General features: G+C 54.1%; 1 protein-coding gene across 4 annotated transcripts; it reads right to left on the reverse strand.

Annotated features, from left to right (window-relative positions):
* Positions 1-1993: 1993 nt before the first annotated feature.
* Positions 1994-15332, reverse strand: ASB16 (ankyrin repeat and SOCS box containing 16). 4 transcript variants are annotated; one of them, XM_043536868.1, is made up of 7 exons: positions 14184-15332; positions 13828-13931; positions 13336-13591; positions 12241-12508; positions 9947-10439; positions 8811-8924; positions 2482-7919 (listed from the first exon to the last, which is right to left on the reverse strand). In XM_043536868.1, exons 2-7 carry the CDS (start codon positions 13858-13860, stop codon positions 7734-7736), a joined length of 1350 nt encoding a protein of 449 aa, XP_043392803.1. In that variant the 5' UTR covers positions 13861-13931; positions 14184-15332; the 3' UTR covers positions 2482-7733. The 4 variants fall into 4 exon arrangements, with proteins under 4 accessions (XP_043392804.1, XP_043392805.1, XP_043392803.1 ...); XM_043536869.1 differs by having other exon boundaries at positions 1994-2623; positions 13336-15332; XM_007061899.4 differs by having other exon boundaries at positions 13336-15332.
* Positions 15333-15357: the final 25 nt, after the last annotated feature.

A 15357-nucleotide genomic window follows, 5' to 3' on the forward strand; every position in this document is an offset into this window, starting at 1 on the left:
ATCCTTCAGGATAGGTTGTAGAGCATTAATAATAATGTGTTGGAGGGGTTTTAGTTGGGGGCTGAAGGTGTTGGCTAGTGGCGTTCTGTTATTTTCTTTGTTAGGCCTGTCCTGTAGTAGGTGACTTCTGGGAACTCTCCTGGCTCTATCAATCTGTTTCTTCACTTCCGTGGGTGGGTATTGTAGTTGTAAGAATGCTTGATAGAGATCTTGTAGGTGTTTCTCTCTGTCTGAGGGGTTGGAGCAAATGCGGTTGTATCGCAGAGCTTGGCTGTAGACAATGGATCGTGTGGTGTGGTCAGGGTGAAAGCTGGAGGCATGTAGGTAGGAATAGCGGTCAGTAGGTTTCCGGTATAGGGTGGTGTTTATGTGATCATCGTTTATTAGCACAGTAGTGTCCAGGAAGTGGATCTCTTGTATGGACTGGACCAGGCTGAGGTTGATGGTGGGATGGAAATTGTTGAAATCATGGTGGAATTCCTCAAGGGCTTCTTTTCCATGGGTCCAGATGATGAAGATGTCATCAATATAGCGCAAGTAGAGTGGGGGCATTAGGGGACGAGAGCTGAGAAAGCGTTGTTCTAAGTCAGCCATAAAAATGTTGGCATACTGTGGGGCCATGCGGGTACCCATAGCAGTGCCGCTGATTTGAAGGTATACATTGTCCCCAAATGTAAAATAGTTATGGGTAAGGACAAAGTCACGAAGTTCAGCCACCAGGTTAGCTGTGGCATTATCGGGGATAGTGTTCTTGACGGCTTGTAGTCCATCTTTGTGTGGAATGTTGGTGTAGAGGGCTTCTACATCCATAGTGGCCAGGATGGTGTTATCAGGAAGATCACCGATGGATTGTAGTTTCCTCAGGAAATCAGTGATGTCTCGAAGGTAGCTGGGAGTGCTGGTAGCGTAGGGCCTGAGGAGGGAGTCTACATAGCCAGACAATCCTGCTGTCAGGGTGCCAATGCCTGAGATGATGGGGCGCCCAGGATTTCCAGGTTTATGGATCTTGGGTAGTAGATAGGATATCCCAGGTCGGGATTCTGGTGTGTCTGTGCAGATTTGATCTTGTGTTTTTTCAGGGAGTTTCTTGAGCAAATGCTATAGTTTATTTTGGTAACCCTCAGTGGGATCAGAGGGTAATGGCTTGTAGAAAATGGTGTTGGAGAGCTGCCTAGCAGCCTCTTGTTCATATTCCGACCTATTCATGATGACAACAGCACTTCCTTTGTCAGCCTTTTTGATTATGATGTCAGAGCTGTTTCTGAGGCTGTGGATGGCATTGTGTTCCGCACGGCTGAGGTTATGGGGCAAGTGATGCTGCTTTTCCACAATTTCAGCCCGTGCACGTCGGCGGAAGCACTCTATGTAGAAGTCCAGTCTGCTGTCTCGACCTTCAGGAGGAGTCCACCTAGAATCCTTCTTTTTGTAGTGTTGGTAGGGAGGAGTGAGACTACACAGTGAGGAGTTTAGTGAGAGGATTGGGAAAAGGGGGTAACTTTAACAAAACTCTGCAAACTCAGTAGCTGAGTCTGCTTTGCTGTAAAGATAGGTCCCTGAACTCCTGTCCTGGCCCCTTGGGATCCATCCCTGGCCCCAGGGTCAGAGCATGGGTCGGGCTGGGAGCTCAGCCTGGCCCCAGGGACTTGTTCCTTCCCCGTTATAGGGGTTTAACTCTCACCCCAGGGACATTTCACATGTAGGGAAACTGAGGCAGGGAGGCAACCTGCTCAAGGCCATCCAGCAAGGGAATGGCAGAACTGGGGATAGGACCCGGGGGGGCCAGATTCAGAGCCTGCTCTACCTAGCAGACCACGCTGGAAGGAAAAGTAGCCACTCGTTGGGTAGAGCATGGCTTGTGTTTAACAGTAAACACCAACAGTAGGTAACCGTTCGAGGGAGGGAATTAAGAGGCCCATGTCCTCCAGGGCGGGAGATAAGGAGGCAGCCTACAATTACCAAAGTACTATTATTAATCATGTTTATTGCAGTAGGTTCTGTACAGACGCAGAGTGACAGAGTCCCAAAGGAGCTTACATCCTAAACAGACCAGACGGACCTAGGGGTGGGGGCAGAATGCTATGTATGTTCCATTATTATCATTGGTTTTGAAGAAGAGTTTGGTTAGGAGAGGACTCGGCTCACTGGAAGGAAGAGGGGCTGTTGATGGGGAGGGGAGAAGAGGGTAAGACTCCAGGAAGAGAGGGGCTGGAGCAAACAGCAATCACAGGGCAGAGAAAGTCCAGTCAAAACTGAAGAAAGTTCTTTGCTGGATCCTGCTTTGCTGGTCCTGCCTGCTCTTACCAGCTGCTTCCTTGGTGCTGTGTTTCCGCAAGGGCAAGACACTACAGTTAAGTTTCCATTTCAAGAGTAATTACCTGTGTTGCTCTTGGGAAAACATTTCTGCTGGAGAGGAAGGATGGGTTTGCGGTTAGGTCACAGGAATGGGACGGGGGGAGATCTGGTTTCAGTTCCCAGCTCTGCTTCGGATGCTCTGTGGGACCTCGGGTAAGTCACGGAATCTCTCTAGGCGTCTGTTCCCACCCGTACAGCGGGTGACCACGGGGTCCTGCCCCACAGGGGCACTGTGCAATAGAGCCACTGAAGATTGTAGCCGTCTGAGTAGCTGAAAGAGAACCAACAGACCTTGCTGCTGACGTTTAGTGCCCTCTGGGGAGGAGAGGTGTGACGCACGGGGAGGGGAAGGATACGCTTTAGCCCTGGATAATCCCCCATGCAGGCTTAAGGGCTCAATTTTGTATGACAGTAGCACCTACAAGCCCTAGTGGTGGACCAGGATCCCGTTGTACAAGGCGCTGTACAACACCCCCCCCCCTCCCAAAAAAGGCCCTAGCTATTCTGCAGCTGATATGCAGCCGCTGAGCCCTCTCCATGCCGTAGCTATGTAAAGCTAGCCTGGTGGAATCGGGGGCCGCCCAGGAGCCTGTCCCTGCAGTGGGAAGTAGGTCACCACGCTAAATAATTAAGGATGCAGCTGTGCTTAGGCTGATGCAGGCCTGAAGATGCTGATGTGACGAAAACCAGAGCTGCTCAGTATCAAGCTGAGATGTTGTCAATAAATAGACTGCGTGGCTCACTCAGGCGGCTGGTGTGTCCTGCTGCGAGAGCTGGGACTCCAGACAGCGCTCCTGGCGCACTGGCACGTCCCTGCTCTCCCAGTTCCCTCTCCCCTTAGTTACCAGGCTTTCCCCCAGACGCTGGGACAGGAGAAGGAATGCGAAACCACCAGACTTGGCGTAGGGACAGGAAAAGCTCTTTGGCGTTTGAAAGCATTGAGGGAGGGATGCAGCTGCGCTGTCTAGTAGCTGGTAGGATCCCAAAGTTGTTGACAGATGGCAGCACCGAAATGCAGCCACCTCTGGGGGAAGATAACCAGCTCACAGCAACCTACGAAAGCAGGAGAATGGGGAGGGTGATATTAAGAATGAAAAGGGCCCTGGGATCTGTAAAGGGCACCCGTGGGGATGTTTTCTCCTACAGACCCCATGCAGTAAAGGAGATGGAACTCAGTTTACCTACCCCCAGAAGAAGGATGGGGAGAATGAACCCTGGCTGAGCTAGGAGCCTGTCGCTCAGGGCTAGATCCCCAGCTGGTGTGAGTCAGCCGAGGGGCCTGTGTCACACCCCTGCTTGTTCTGCTGTTGCAAGGTCCAGGGGGCTGGAGGGAGGCTCTAGAAGACTAGCCTCAGGGGCTGGTACTGCCTTCCAGGTGAAGATGGAGGGAGGATGCAGCATGAGCAGCAAGTCAGATTGGTGAATTCAATTCAAGGGGTGGGATCTGGCCGGCTGTGTGTCGGCCTTAAACACTTCTTCATTCCATCTCCTTAAAGACAGCACCAGCCTTTCTGAACGGCAGCGGCTAAAGCTAAACACAGGGGTTTCCTAAACACAGGACAAGGAGAACTGGAAATGTATGCTGGTGTGCAGGACTCCCCCAACCGCCCAGGACAGGCTGGAGGGGTGGGGGTGTCTCACTCTGGCATTTCCAGTGTGGTTTTCTTAAGCTTTTATTTGTTAAAACCAAGTTGCTAGCCCTGCTGGTGACCAAGAAAACCCTCTGATGTAACTGGGGCTTCTGGAGTCTGCAGGTAGCCAGGCACAATTCATTCAGCTCAGCAGGTGTGAACCCTGAGGCCTTATGATGGTAGTTTATGTATCTTAACTTTTCCATGACTGCTGGGCAAAGCCTGCAAAAAAGGAGGCATGGTTGTATTAGGAAGATCCACGTGCTCTTACTGTCGCATCTCAGAGGTTAGGAAAGTAGCACTCCTCGCTTTCTAGCCCCAAATCTAGTTTAAACACCAGATGCCAAGAGGGTTTGCACTAAGATGGAAGAGGCTATTTGAGATAAAGTGGACTTAGACCTGGAGATCTCTCAGTCACTAACAGATCCACTATAGGGCATGTCATGGCAATAACTATGCTAGTAATAGGACTCTCATGCTTATTCTGCAAAAGCATAGCCATTGACCACTGGAGCTAAAGGAGAATCTCCCTTAGCTGCTAGCACTAGAGAGGCTGTGACACACAGTTGGCAAGTCTGATTTCATCCAGTAGAGGACAGTGGTACATTTTTATATAAACACTTCCTACATTACAATGTTTTAAAGGGAACTATATAGCATTGGTTTTAAGGGAAAATCCAGACCCTCAGAATTCAGTGTTGCGTCTGCAACGTACAAGCTATCATATCAGCTTGGAACAAGAGTCTGAAGTTTGTTATCCTGCTTCTGGCAGCAGCCCCTGTCTAATGCTTAGAGGGGAAAAAAATTAACCCGCCTCCTGTACTGAACCCAGCCATTCTCTGCTAGGAGTGATGTCTTCTGAGCCCCTCCAGCAAGCTGGTATCCTCATGTATATTGCCTCTCCAATCCAAGCCCTGAAGATCAGATCTGGACTCCCCCAAGGCCAGGAGTATTTGGACTGGGGGATTGGGTTGTGGTATTCCAAGCTCTGGGGCTCAGTGCTAGTCTGGGTTGGAGCTGGGGGTTGGATTCAAGCCCCTCTCTGACAACTTATTGGTTATAAGAGAGAGGGCAGATGGCCCAGTAGTCAAGGTGCTTTTCTAGGACATGGGAGCCCTAGCTTCTATTTCTTGCTGGCCCCCGGTGCCTCAGTTCCCCCTCTGTAGAACAGGGATAAGAGCATAGCCCTGCCTCCTAAGGGCGTAGGGAGGTGCTTGGTTAGCATGGAAATGGAGCAGAGATTTGATCTATGGCATTGCTATGCCTTCTCCAACTGCTTGGCTCTACCAGCGCCTGAAGCTGTGAATTCACCATGCCAGGAGCACTGCTTGTCCCCTGTATATCGCACCACTGCAGGAAGCTGCAGGCCCTGCCAAAGAGGGATTTTTCCACGCTGGTGTCCCCCTCCAAAGATCTCCCCTTAATGGGCCCTGACCAAGGTTCCCTCTAATTTTTGGCAGGCCGTGTGCACAAAAAATTTCTTCTGGGCAAATTTTTGTGCACAGGGTGTTTTGCCATGGGCATGGGGTTTAGGATCTGTTCAGCTCCATCTCCAGGCCCTAGGACAGGGATTCCAAGGTAGAAAGAAAAAAGAGTGAAATTTAACTGCCCCTGGAGCGGGGTTCTAGGCTGGTTTGGTTTTTAAGGCCCATACAGGCTGTTGGTGGTGTTTAAAGGGCAAAACACTCATACCCTTTTAAAAAGGAAAGCAGAGCAATCCTGGCTTCTATTCCCAATTGTCCCATTGATGTGCTTGGCTAAATCACTAATATTTCCCCAGCTGTAAAATGAGGTCCTGCTTTCCCACATTTGTAAAGGGCTTGGAGATGGCCCACAGGGGTCATTAGTAACAGCGCTTTCGCTTTGGGACCTGTAACGATCTCCAGCGGCTGCCCTCCGACTTTCTTCAGTGCAAGGTGAAACACTTCCAGCTTATGCAGCCTCTCCTTGAAAGGCAATCCTGTCTCTGCATCTAGTGGCTTCTACTGCCCACCTCTCATGATTTTCCTTCTCGAGATGCAACAGTTGATGATACCCGCATCGACGCCAGAGAGGAGAGCGCCTATACGGACACCCGAGGAACGGCTAAGGGTATTCTTATTAGCAAGGAGCCACAGACCCAGGCCTACCCCACAGCAATGCAGGAAAAGATTCAAAACAAGTTTGTTTTCAAGTATATTTGCTGTAGCTTTTTATTTTACATGGGGAAACTAACGCAAGCTGTCCCTAAAGTGCAGACTGCAGGCAGGTTTTGAGCTCATGAGATTAAAATACATAATCAGGATTCAAGTCAAAAAAGACTGGATAATAACATCAGAAGGTTGTTTTTAAAATCCCTTGGAAGGGCTACAATGTGTTCTAGTGGCTAGAGCAGTGGACTGGAGAGCAGGGATCGATTCTCAGCTCTACCACTGGCCTGCTGGGTGACCTTGGGCAAGTCACTTCTACTGCCCCATGCCTCAGTTTACCCCCTTTACAGCTGGGGAATGAAGCAGACCTGCCTTTAACTGCTTTGAGATTTACAGATGGAGAGCTGGGTATTTTTAAAAACACTCCTGCTTCAAGGAACAAACCAACAGAGGGGTCAGGAGGAAACTTCCCCTATGGGGAGATTATTCCATTATTGGTCACTGGGGGTATCCTTGACCCCTCTTCCGGAATGAGCTGGAACGGGCCATTCTTGGACGCAGGACAAGATGGGCTTCTGGGCTGGTAGTCCCTAGGGCTCTGTCCATTTAGGTCTTTACACCACACTCCTGAATTTAAGAGTGCTCCAGTTTGGAAGGGATACACACAACAGGCATCAGGCCTCAGCCACAGGCTTTGCAAAACCTGGCAGCAGATTCCATCTGCGTTCATGTTTTGTGCTTTTCAGCTGCTGGCCCGTTTGTAACCAGGGCATCGTTTTGGGTCCACAGAGGGTACTGGCATCCTCAAGACTAGAGTTTCTGACCCCAGTTCTTGCTATTTAGAAAGAAGGGTTTAAAAACAAAAAACCCACAGGGACATCAATCAGACCAGTGATCATCCAGCCTAGTGTCCTGTGTCCAGCAGGGGGCAGTATCAGCTGCTTCAGAGGAAGGTGCAGAAAACCCAGCAGAAGGCTGCTGTGGGAGAACCTGCCCCGGGGACAAGGACGAAACATTCCCCGTTCCCCTCAGAGTGAGACGTTCTTTCTGACCCCCTTAGTCAGCATTTGGCTTGTGGCCTGAAGCAGAAAGGGTTTAAATATATAGAGACTCTTGTATTTTAGAAGGCTTTGCTATTCTACCTCAGCATTTCCTCGTTCTCTAGTGAAATGTCCAGTCCTTCCTTTGAGTCCTGCTCAGCTCTTGGCTTCAATGATCTCTTGTGGCAGTGAGTTCCACTGACTAACTGGGTACTGCATGGGGAAGAATATTCTGCTGTGTCAGGTTTAAGTATGCCGCTTTTGAATTTCATTGACCGTCCTTTGTCCTCATATTATATGCAGTAGAGCAGGGTGGAAACTGGTGCTAGCACCAGCCAAACCCTGTTATAAAAGTATATTCAGAAAAAGGCTAGATTCTGCCAACCTCACTCATGCTGATCAGCAGCTTACTCTATAAATAGCCCACGGGGCTACTACTCGGCATGAGTCAACTGACAGAACACGGCCCCTGGCGCGTTGGGATCTCAGTCTGTGTTGAAGCCCACTGGCTCTCTCTAGTCACTCGTCAGCAATTCAAAGCTATTCCCCAAAGATCACGCCCGAAGGATGCATCTTCTCTTTCACCGGATGTAGCCCTCAAGAGGGAGCTGCAGATAATCCCGCAGAGACGGGGGCAGTTTGAGTTTGGGGATGGCAGAATGGCACCGCGCTCCCAGGTGCTTTCGCACGGCGCAGCGCGCCAGGTGCTGCAGCTGGCGGGGCTGGTTCGTCATCTGGAGAGCAGAGTCGTAAAACGTCTTGTGCTCCTGCCAGGATGGAAGGAGGATTAAACGAGGCTCCGTCTATCACAGAGCACAGCAGTTAAGTACAGGGGCAAGGAGAGGCAGACACAAGCTGCTTCCGCAGAGTTAGAGGCAGATCTCCTACCCAGAAGCCCCTCACTTTATTAAGTCCCCCATCGTGCACTCAATAAAGGCTGGAAATGAGAAGATTTCTAGCCATCCGAGGGAGGGGAACATGGTGGTGGGGCGCAAACAACCGAATTCGCTTTAAGATGGAACTGGATAAATTTATGAATGGGATGATATGATGGGTGGCCTACCACACCAGGGGCCTGGACTCTGAGTCAGGAGGTCCCTTCCACGCTTATATCCCAGTCCTCTCTAGACCCTGGAGGACCAAGAACTCTATGGGTGTTCGCTCCACATCTCTCTTTCTTTGGAGCCTTGCCCCAGCCAATGAGATCACCAGCATGGAGCGGTGTTTAGGAACCACTGATCTAGTCCCCTTGACCAATGTGGGATTGCAGCCAAGAGAGGATTTCTTTATCTGGACCAGGTTTAAAAAGTCCGAAGCTATGGAGACTGTCCTGCAGCCACAGATCCCACTCTCTGGTCCCACAGGCGAGTTGCTCAAAGACCCAAATTCTCGAGGTTATGCAGAATACATGCGATACAGATGTGTACTGGGACGGCTAACGTGTCGCCTACAGCCCCAAGCAGACTGAGCATCAGGCTGCATATTAGGCAGCAGTGTAAAACCCTCTGTCCCCAACAGGTACATCCAGGGCAGACGCTTGGCCTGCTGCAACCCCAGATGCACCTCATATGGGGGCCAAGCCACCATTCGGCCTCCAGAACCATCCAAGCTGCACCTCTGCCCTGCCTGGTGCCAAGCAGGCTGCGAGCTGGAGGTACCTGCCACAATTCCGGAGGCACCACTTCCACCCAGGAATCGCAGGACGGGATCCGGTCGTAGGAGTTCAGCACGACTTCCAGGGCACGAGGGGCCAAGGAGCAGAACTTCAGCATCTGAGAGCCAGGCGGGAGAGAGCAGAGGACAGAGTGAACTGGCCAGGAGGGCGGAGAAACACAAGGAGGGCGAGGGTGCCAGCGAAGCTAGAGGGAGCCAGAGACGATCGCGCAGTGACGTGGGCCTCAACCCTAGAGCGCTGGGAATTCCTGCTGTCACAGGGTCAGATCCCAGCAAGGGCGGACTCAGCTCTCCCTCGTGCACGTTTCAGAAGGGACTTAATCCCCCATTGCACTGAGCGAGGTTCACCCTACACTGCTGTACCGCATGGCTGCATTTATACTGTGTAGGTCTGTAGTTGGCAAAGGGGTTTGGGATCCTACAGGAAGGCTGTAGGCGCTCTGGGAACTGCCAGGGGCCTGCCTCTGATGGCTGGTGCCAGATACTTCAGAGGAAGATGCAAGAAGGGAAATGAACAGCAATCCTATAGATGCAGTTTCTTCCTAACCCCAGCAATTAGTGGCTGGTTTATGCCCTGAAGCATGAGCATGAACCCGTCTCCCAGGCACAAAGGGAGCCTCATACAGAATTAGGATGGAGAGATAAAAAAAGACCTGTTAGCCCTCATCATCAGAGCAACCAAGGGTGGTGCTGGGGGATTAAGGGAGATGCATTTCACCCCCCACCTTCCCCGGCTTTTACTCTTCTCTTGAGGTCACCCTTAGCCAACGTGACTCGTTTCTACCCGAGGAGTTCAATGCACCTCACAAACGTTAACTCAGCCTCACAACTCTGAGGAGTGGGAAATGGGGAAACCGAGGCACACAACCTCCTAAGCGACTTGCCGAGGTCACACAGGGAGTCTGTGGCAAAGCTGGGGCCAGAACCCAGGAGTCTGGACTCCATGGCCTTCCACTCCTTCCATCACTGGGCCCAACTCCCTCCTCCGAGCGCAGGGGAAGAGGACCCAGGAGCCCTGCTCTAACCATTAGACTCCCCTCCCTCCGGAGTCCCGACTGCCCGGCAGTGCTTTAGCCCCCAGGCCATTTCCCTCCCTCCCTCCCCATGCGCGCGCCCTTACCTTGGGGTTGATGGCCGCCGCCCCGTGAGCCAGTAAGGTGGCGATGATGCTTTCGGGCTGCCCGTCCAGGTACTCCTCCACTGCCCGCAGGGCGCAGTCCATGGGCGTGTAGCCGGCACAGTTGCGGACGTTCACGGCAGCCCCGTGCTGGAGCAGCAGCTCCACCAGGCGGGGGTGGCAGTTGCCGCAGGCGTTGTGGAGCGGGGCGTGGTTCTTCCTGCCGGCCGTCCTGGCGTCGGCCCCGCACTCCAGCAGCCGCTTGGCCACCCCGTAGTAGCGCTCGGCCTCGGCGGGCTTGTCGGCGCTGGCGCAGGCGGCATTGAGGGCCGTCTCCCCTTCCCGGTTCCGGTGGGCAAGGGCGGCCCCGTAGCACAGGTAGAGCTGCAGGTGGGCCTCCAGGCCGTGCTCGGCGGCCACGTGCAGCGGGGTGGTCCGCCGGTCCCTGGTGCTCAGGTTCACCAGGGCCCCGTGCTCCAGAAGCAGCTCGGCGCACCTGCAAACACACAGCCAGGCTCACCCTTCCCCAACCCCTACCTCTGCTGCTCCGGGGTGCTTCAGCCTCCGCTCCGAGGCCTGGGGGGGGCTGCCGGGAAGTGGGGGGAATCCTTCTCTCCTTCCCAAGCTGGGTGGGAGAGGTGGGTTCAGGTCCTGCTGCCGGGGCATGGGGTGAACAGGTGCCACTCCCAGGATGAATTGGGGCTTTGATCGGTGTGAGGCAAGCGTGCTCAGGCTGGGGGCAATGACCTGGCTGGATCCAAGCTCCATGGGAGGGAGGGCCCAGCATGGAAGCATCAGGCTCCACTGGGCTGAGCCTCTACGGGGTGGCTCTTGGCTTCAGCACTAAGCCCTCGTCCCTTGCAGAGGGCGACTGGCAGGCAGCACTGTGCCAAAGGAAGCCCAGACCACTCCCCGCCCACCAACCCCAGCAGGGAGCATGGAGTACCCCGTGCTCAGGCCTGAGTCATCCGGGGAATTTGGGCCGCTCCATGCCAACTAGGGCACGGCCCAGGCTAGCGCGGCCTCCATCCCCCAGCCCCTAGCTCCTGCCACAAAGACACAGCCCGGTTCTGGACACATTCTTCGCTTCCCCAGGACTCCAGGGGCTGCGGCTCGCAGGGCACAGGGATTCGGGGTATGCCTGGGCCTGGCAATCACAGGCTCGGCAGTGGGGCCCCCCGATGTGCTTGGATCAATCTTGCTGGCTGGGAGCACAAGCCTTCCTCATGACCACCCCCTCGCCCATCAGGCGAGGGCTGGAGTGTCTCGTGCCGCCACACTAGCCCCACGGGCTGCTCACAGCGGCAGTGTCAGAGGTAGGGTGACCAGATGTCCCGCTTTGGGGGTCTTTTTCTGAAATAGGCTCCTATTATCCCCCACCCCGTCCCAATTTTTCACACTTGCTGTCTGGTCACCCTAGTCAGAGGGCTCTGGAGATCCAGCATCCTCAGGGCGGGGGGAGCAGCAGACAGATTCCCTGGGGCTACCGTTCACACCACGTGCCTCCATCCTGCGCCAGAAGGAGCTCTCCTAGGGGACATTCGCTTGCTGTGGCCCATACAGCCCTCAGCTTCTCTGCGAGGCTGCTGGCCAAGGGGGCCAGCTGGGATCAGAGGGGGAGTCAGGCTGGCAGGTGCCGCTTGGCTGAACAGCTGCTTTTCCCTGGAGGCTGCAACTCACGCGCCGCAATCTCCGCTTTCATTTAAAAACAAACAAACAAGGCCAAGATTTTCAGAAGTCACAAGCGACTCTAGGGGGGTTTCCAACGGACACCTGGCAGAGAGCGGATTTTCAGAGGGCACGGTCTGGAAGCCAGGCCCCTCAAGGGCAGCTCAAAGAGACCACCCAAAACCAGAGGTGCCCATGTCATGGGGTCACGTCATCACTAGACTTTTGGCCCCGCACCTCTAGCCCTGACCATTGGGAATAGAATGGTCAAAATAGGAACCGAGGCAGCAATGTCTGCAGACCGCCTGAAACAATAGCTCGGGGAGGTGCGACCCATCTCGTTGACTCTGAAGACTAGTGACAACCGGTGAAATGAGATCACTTACCTCTTCTGCTACTGATCTAAGCTGGGCATAGTGTGACGATCTAAGGTGGAGCCTTGTGTTGGCTTCTCCAGTGTGGGTGGATCTCTGCCTGTGGGCAGAACTTGGGGGGGAGTGCCATTTCCCCCCCTCCCAAAGTCCAGCTAGTTTGCAAGTCATTGACCTGCCTGCCCTATAGGTCTCTGCTGGTTAGGGTAGAAATTCCCCTTCAAGACATACTTCCCCCACCCCTACCTGCACACTTACCGCAAGGTCTCCGGGGAGGTGCAGAGATGCAGCGGGGCCAGCCCCTCCTCCGACAGCACGTTGGCGTTGGCACCGTAGCTCAGGAGCAGCTGGGCACATTCAGCCCGTTGGTGGATGCAGCTGTCATGGAGGGCGGCCTTCCCGCCCACCACGGCGTCGACCTCTGCCCCTTGCAGAATCAGGTGCTTCACGCAGTCCCGATAGCCTCTGGCCGCCGCGATCCGCAAGGGGGAGGTGTGCTTCTTCTGAGGGCTCAGCACCCACAACCCTGAGGGGGGGCAGGCGGGAAGGAGAGCAGGGGAATCTCAAAGTGCCCTGCCCTGGGGTTCCACTCATGGTCATTAAATCGAGACTGCCAACCTCGACTCCGTGACCATAATCCACCCCCCAGGACTTCCTGGAATTCCTCTGTGGGATCCTGCCCCTGCAGAGGGCTGAGCACACACGTGATCTCAGTCACAGCGAGGCAGGGGGAGACGGCAGAGAGAACCAGAGCAACTTGCTCAAGATCCGAGAAGCAATGGGGTTTAGGGGCCAGGACGTCAGGGAACCAGAGCTCTGTTCCTGGCAGGGAAGCTGCCCTGCCGGGCATCTTTGCCAACTCTCTGCCCCTGTTTTTCCCCTCCCACCACTTATGTGCCTTGGCTATTTAGCCTGCAGACTCTCCAGGACAAGGAGCAACTCTTGACTACATGTATATACAGCACCTAGCGCCCACAGACCTACATTGCAGCTGCTACTGTAATACAAATAAATGAACAACAACAACTGCACAGCAACTAAGTGGCAGAGATGGGACTAGAACCCAGGACTCCTGCTGCCCATCCCCTGCTCTCCAGGAGAAGTCACGTGCTCAAGAATGAGCAAGGAACCCAGGAAACCCCAGGGGCTTTCGCTGAATTCTGCTTGGCTCCTTTCTGCCGCACTTGGAGCAAAGCCCCAAGAACCGACACTTCCTTGGGAGCACAAGATCTCTGGCGCTGTTTGAGGGGTGTGGGGAAATCATTTAACTAGGGCAGTGGGGGAGAGGAAAGCAGTACTCAGCCCTGGGTTTGTTCCAACCACAAGCCCGGAGCAGAAACCCCACCTCCGTACCCAGCTCTGCCGCCCACATCAGCTCCTCGCTGACCGTCTCCACGATCACATTCGCGACAGCCTCGTCTTTGAAGATGCTCTTGATGGTCTGCAGGTCCCCGGTGTACAGGATGTTGTGGACAGCAGGGTCCCGGCAGTATTGGGGACGCCGGGCGGGCTTGGTGAGCAGAGAGCTGCTGGTGGCCGGTGGGAACCTCCTGGTCAGGCATTGTCTCGAGAGAGCCCTCCGACGATCCTCCCACTCCAGCCACTCTCTCTGCAGGCGCAGGGCGCGCAGGGTGGAGGAAGTGAACGCGAAGGTCTCCCTAGACATTCTCTTGGCTCCGCGGGACGGGGCTTAGCCAGGGCAGCCTCCTTGCCTCTGGGACGGGCAGATTAGTGCCCCCTGCCACCTCCCTCAGGCTTGCGAATATGGGTATGAGCAGAAAACCCCTCCCCTTGTTGATTCAGAAGAGAAAGCCAGGCCGTGCTATAAATAGCGGGGATACTTACTCTGGCAGTAAGCAGAAGTTTCTGCAGGGTCATGTTCCATCTGGGGCCGGTGGTAGCCTGTTGCTGGATGGCAGGAGTTTAAGCAGTCTGGGGATAGAACAAGCCTACAGCAGCCCAGGGAGACTTTCTGGTCAGACACGCAGCCCGAGTGGGAAGCAGGCTGTCCCCGTACACCCCCCCGCAGAGCAGTGGGGCTGAGTCCACAAGATGCAGGGGAAAGGAGTGGTGACATTCAGTGCCCTGCTCCAGGCTGAATGGTGTAGTGTCACGCCGCCTCCCTTTCCTCGCATGGCCACACTGCGGCCCTCAGGCACCCGCTGTCAGGTCACCACGTGGCCTTGCATTTAAACCATTACCTTGTCTGACTCAGGGCCCAATTCTGAGAGGTGCCAACAAAGAGAAGTCGTAGGTGGTCGACCCTTCTCAGGATCAGCTCTCCGGGGCCAGGAACCGCTCCTTCTAGTTGTACAGCCACCCCCAGGCCAAATTCAGAATAAAAGACAGTGCAGAACACAACCCTCGGGCCAGAGAATTTGTAGCCTCGATCGTAGACACCTGCGAGGGGGAAGCAGGTCACCTCTCTACAGGCCCACAGGGGGAACCAGGGACATGGTGAAGTATTTCCTTAAGCCCTTTCAATTCCAGTCCACAAGTGAAGAGTGAGCAAGAGTGGGAGGAACGGAAACCCCGCCCCAATCTTCAGATTAGAGAGTTAAATCACAAGCCACGTTTTCACTGGCATCATTGATGACAGATGGTCTTGGCAATTCAAGAGCAGTTTTTAAATAGACAGGGGGGAACAAAACAAACACAGGTAACCTGCTTGAGGCAACATTAGCACACCGGGCACTTCCCTCCAGCCACACGTGGGAGTCTCCCTGTTGCGTGGCCTTCTCTTCATGGGTGCTGGCACTGGATCATGCCAGCCCTGGCCTGCTTTTAACAGGCCTTTGATTTTTTTTTTTTTTTTTTAAAAAACAACACAACCCGACGGCATCCCCTTAAGACCAGGACCTGGGAAGAGGTCACAGAAGAAGAACAGAGTGGTCAGATCAGCAGGGTGCCAGGAAGAAAGGGGAGCAGAGGGTAAAAGCTTGGCCTTGGCACTCAGGACATGGGGCGAGTGACGCGGTCACCATCTCAAGCACGGCACAGGGATTCCGGCAGGCCTGGCTGCCATCCCAATGCCCAGTGGAGAACGACGCCCACACAGGTGCATCTGATACAAGCCTTTGTCTGTGGGAAGCAGTGGACTCAATCCTGGAGCTCCTTTGCTTCTCAGTGCCGGGAGTTGCAGTTGCTCAACAGCAGGGAGGATCCGGCTTCAATATCAAGAACTCCGTTGTCCTCATCTGCAGCTCCAGTCCTGTTATGGGCTGGATCACGCAGTCCTTGCACGTGTCTCTCCCCAGTGAGGTCAATGGACAGGTTGCAGGAGCATGGCCTGGGATTCCTTCACTCCCAGAAGGAACCCAGCCAGCTTATGTTAATGCTTTAAAGAAGACATGCTCCAGTTAACAGAAGCCTCCA

Source organism: Chelonia mydas, chromosome 27, assembly GCF_015237465.2.
Source record: "Chelonia mydas isolate rCheMyd1 chromosome 27, rCheMyd1.pri.v2, whole genome shotgun sequence".
NCBI classification, from domain to species: domain Eukaryota; kingdom Metazoa; phylum Chordata; order Testudines; family Cheloniidae; genus Chelonia; species Chelonia mydas.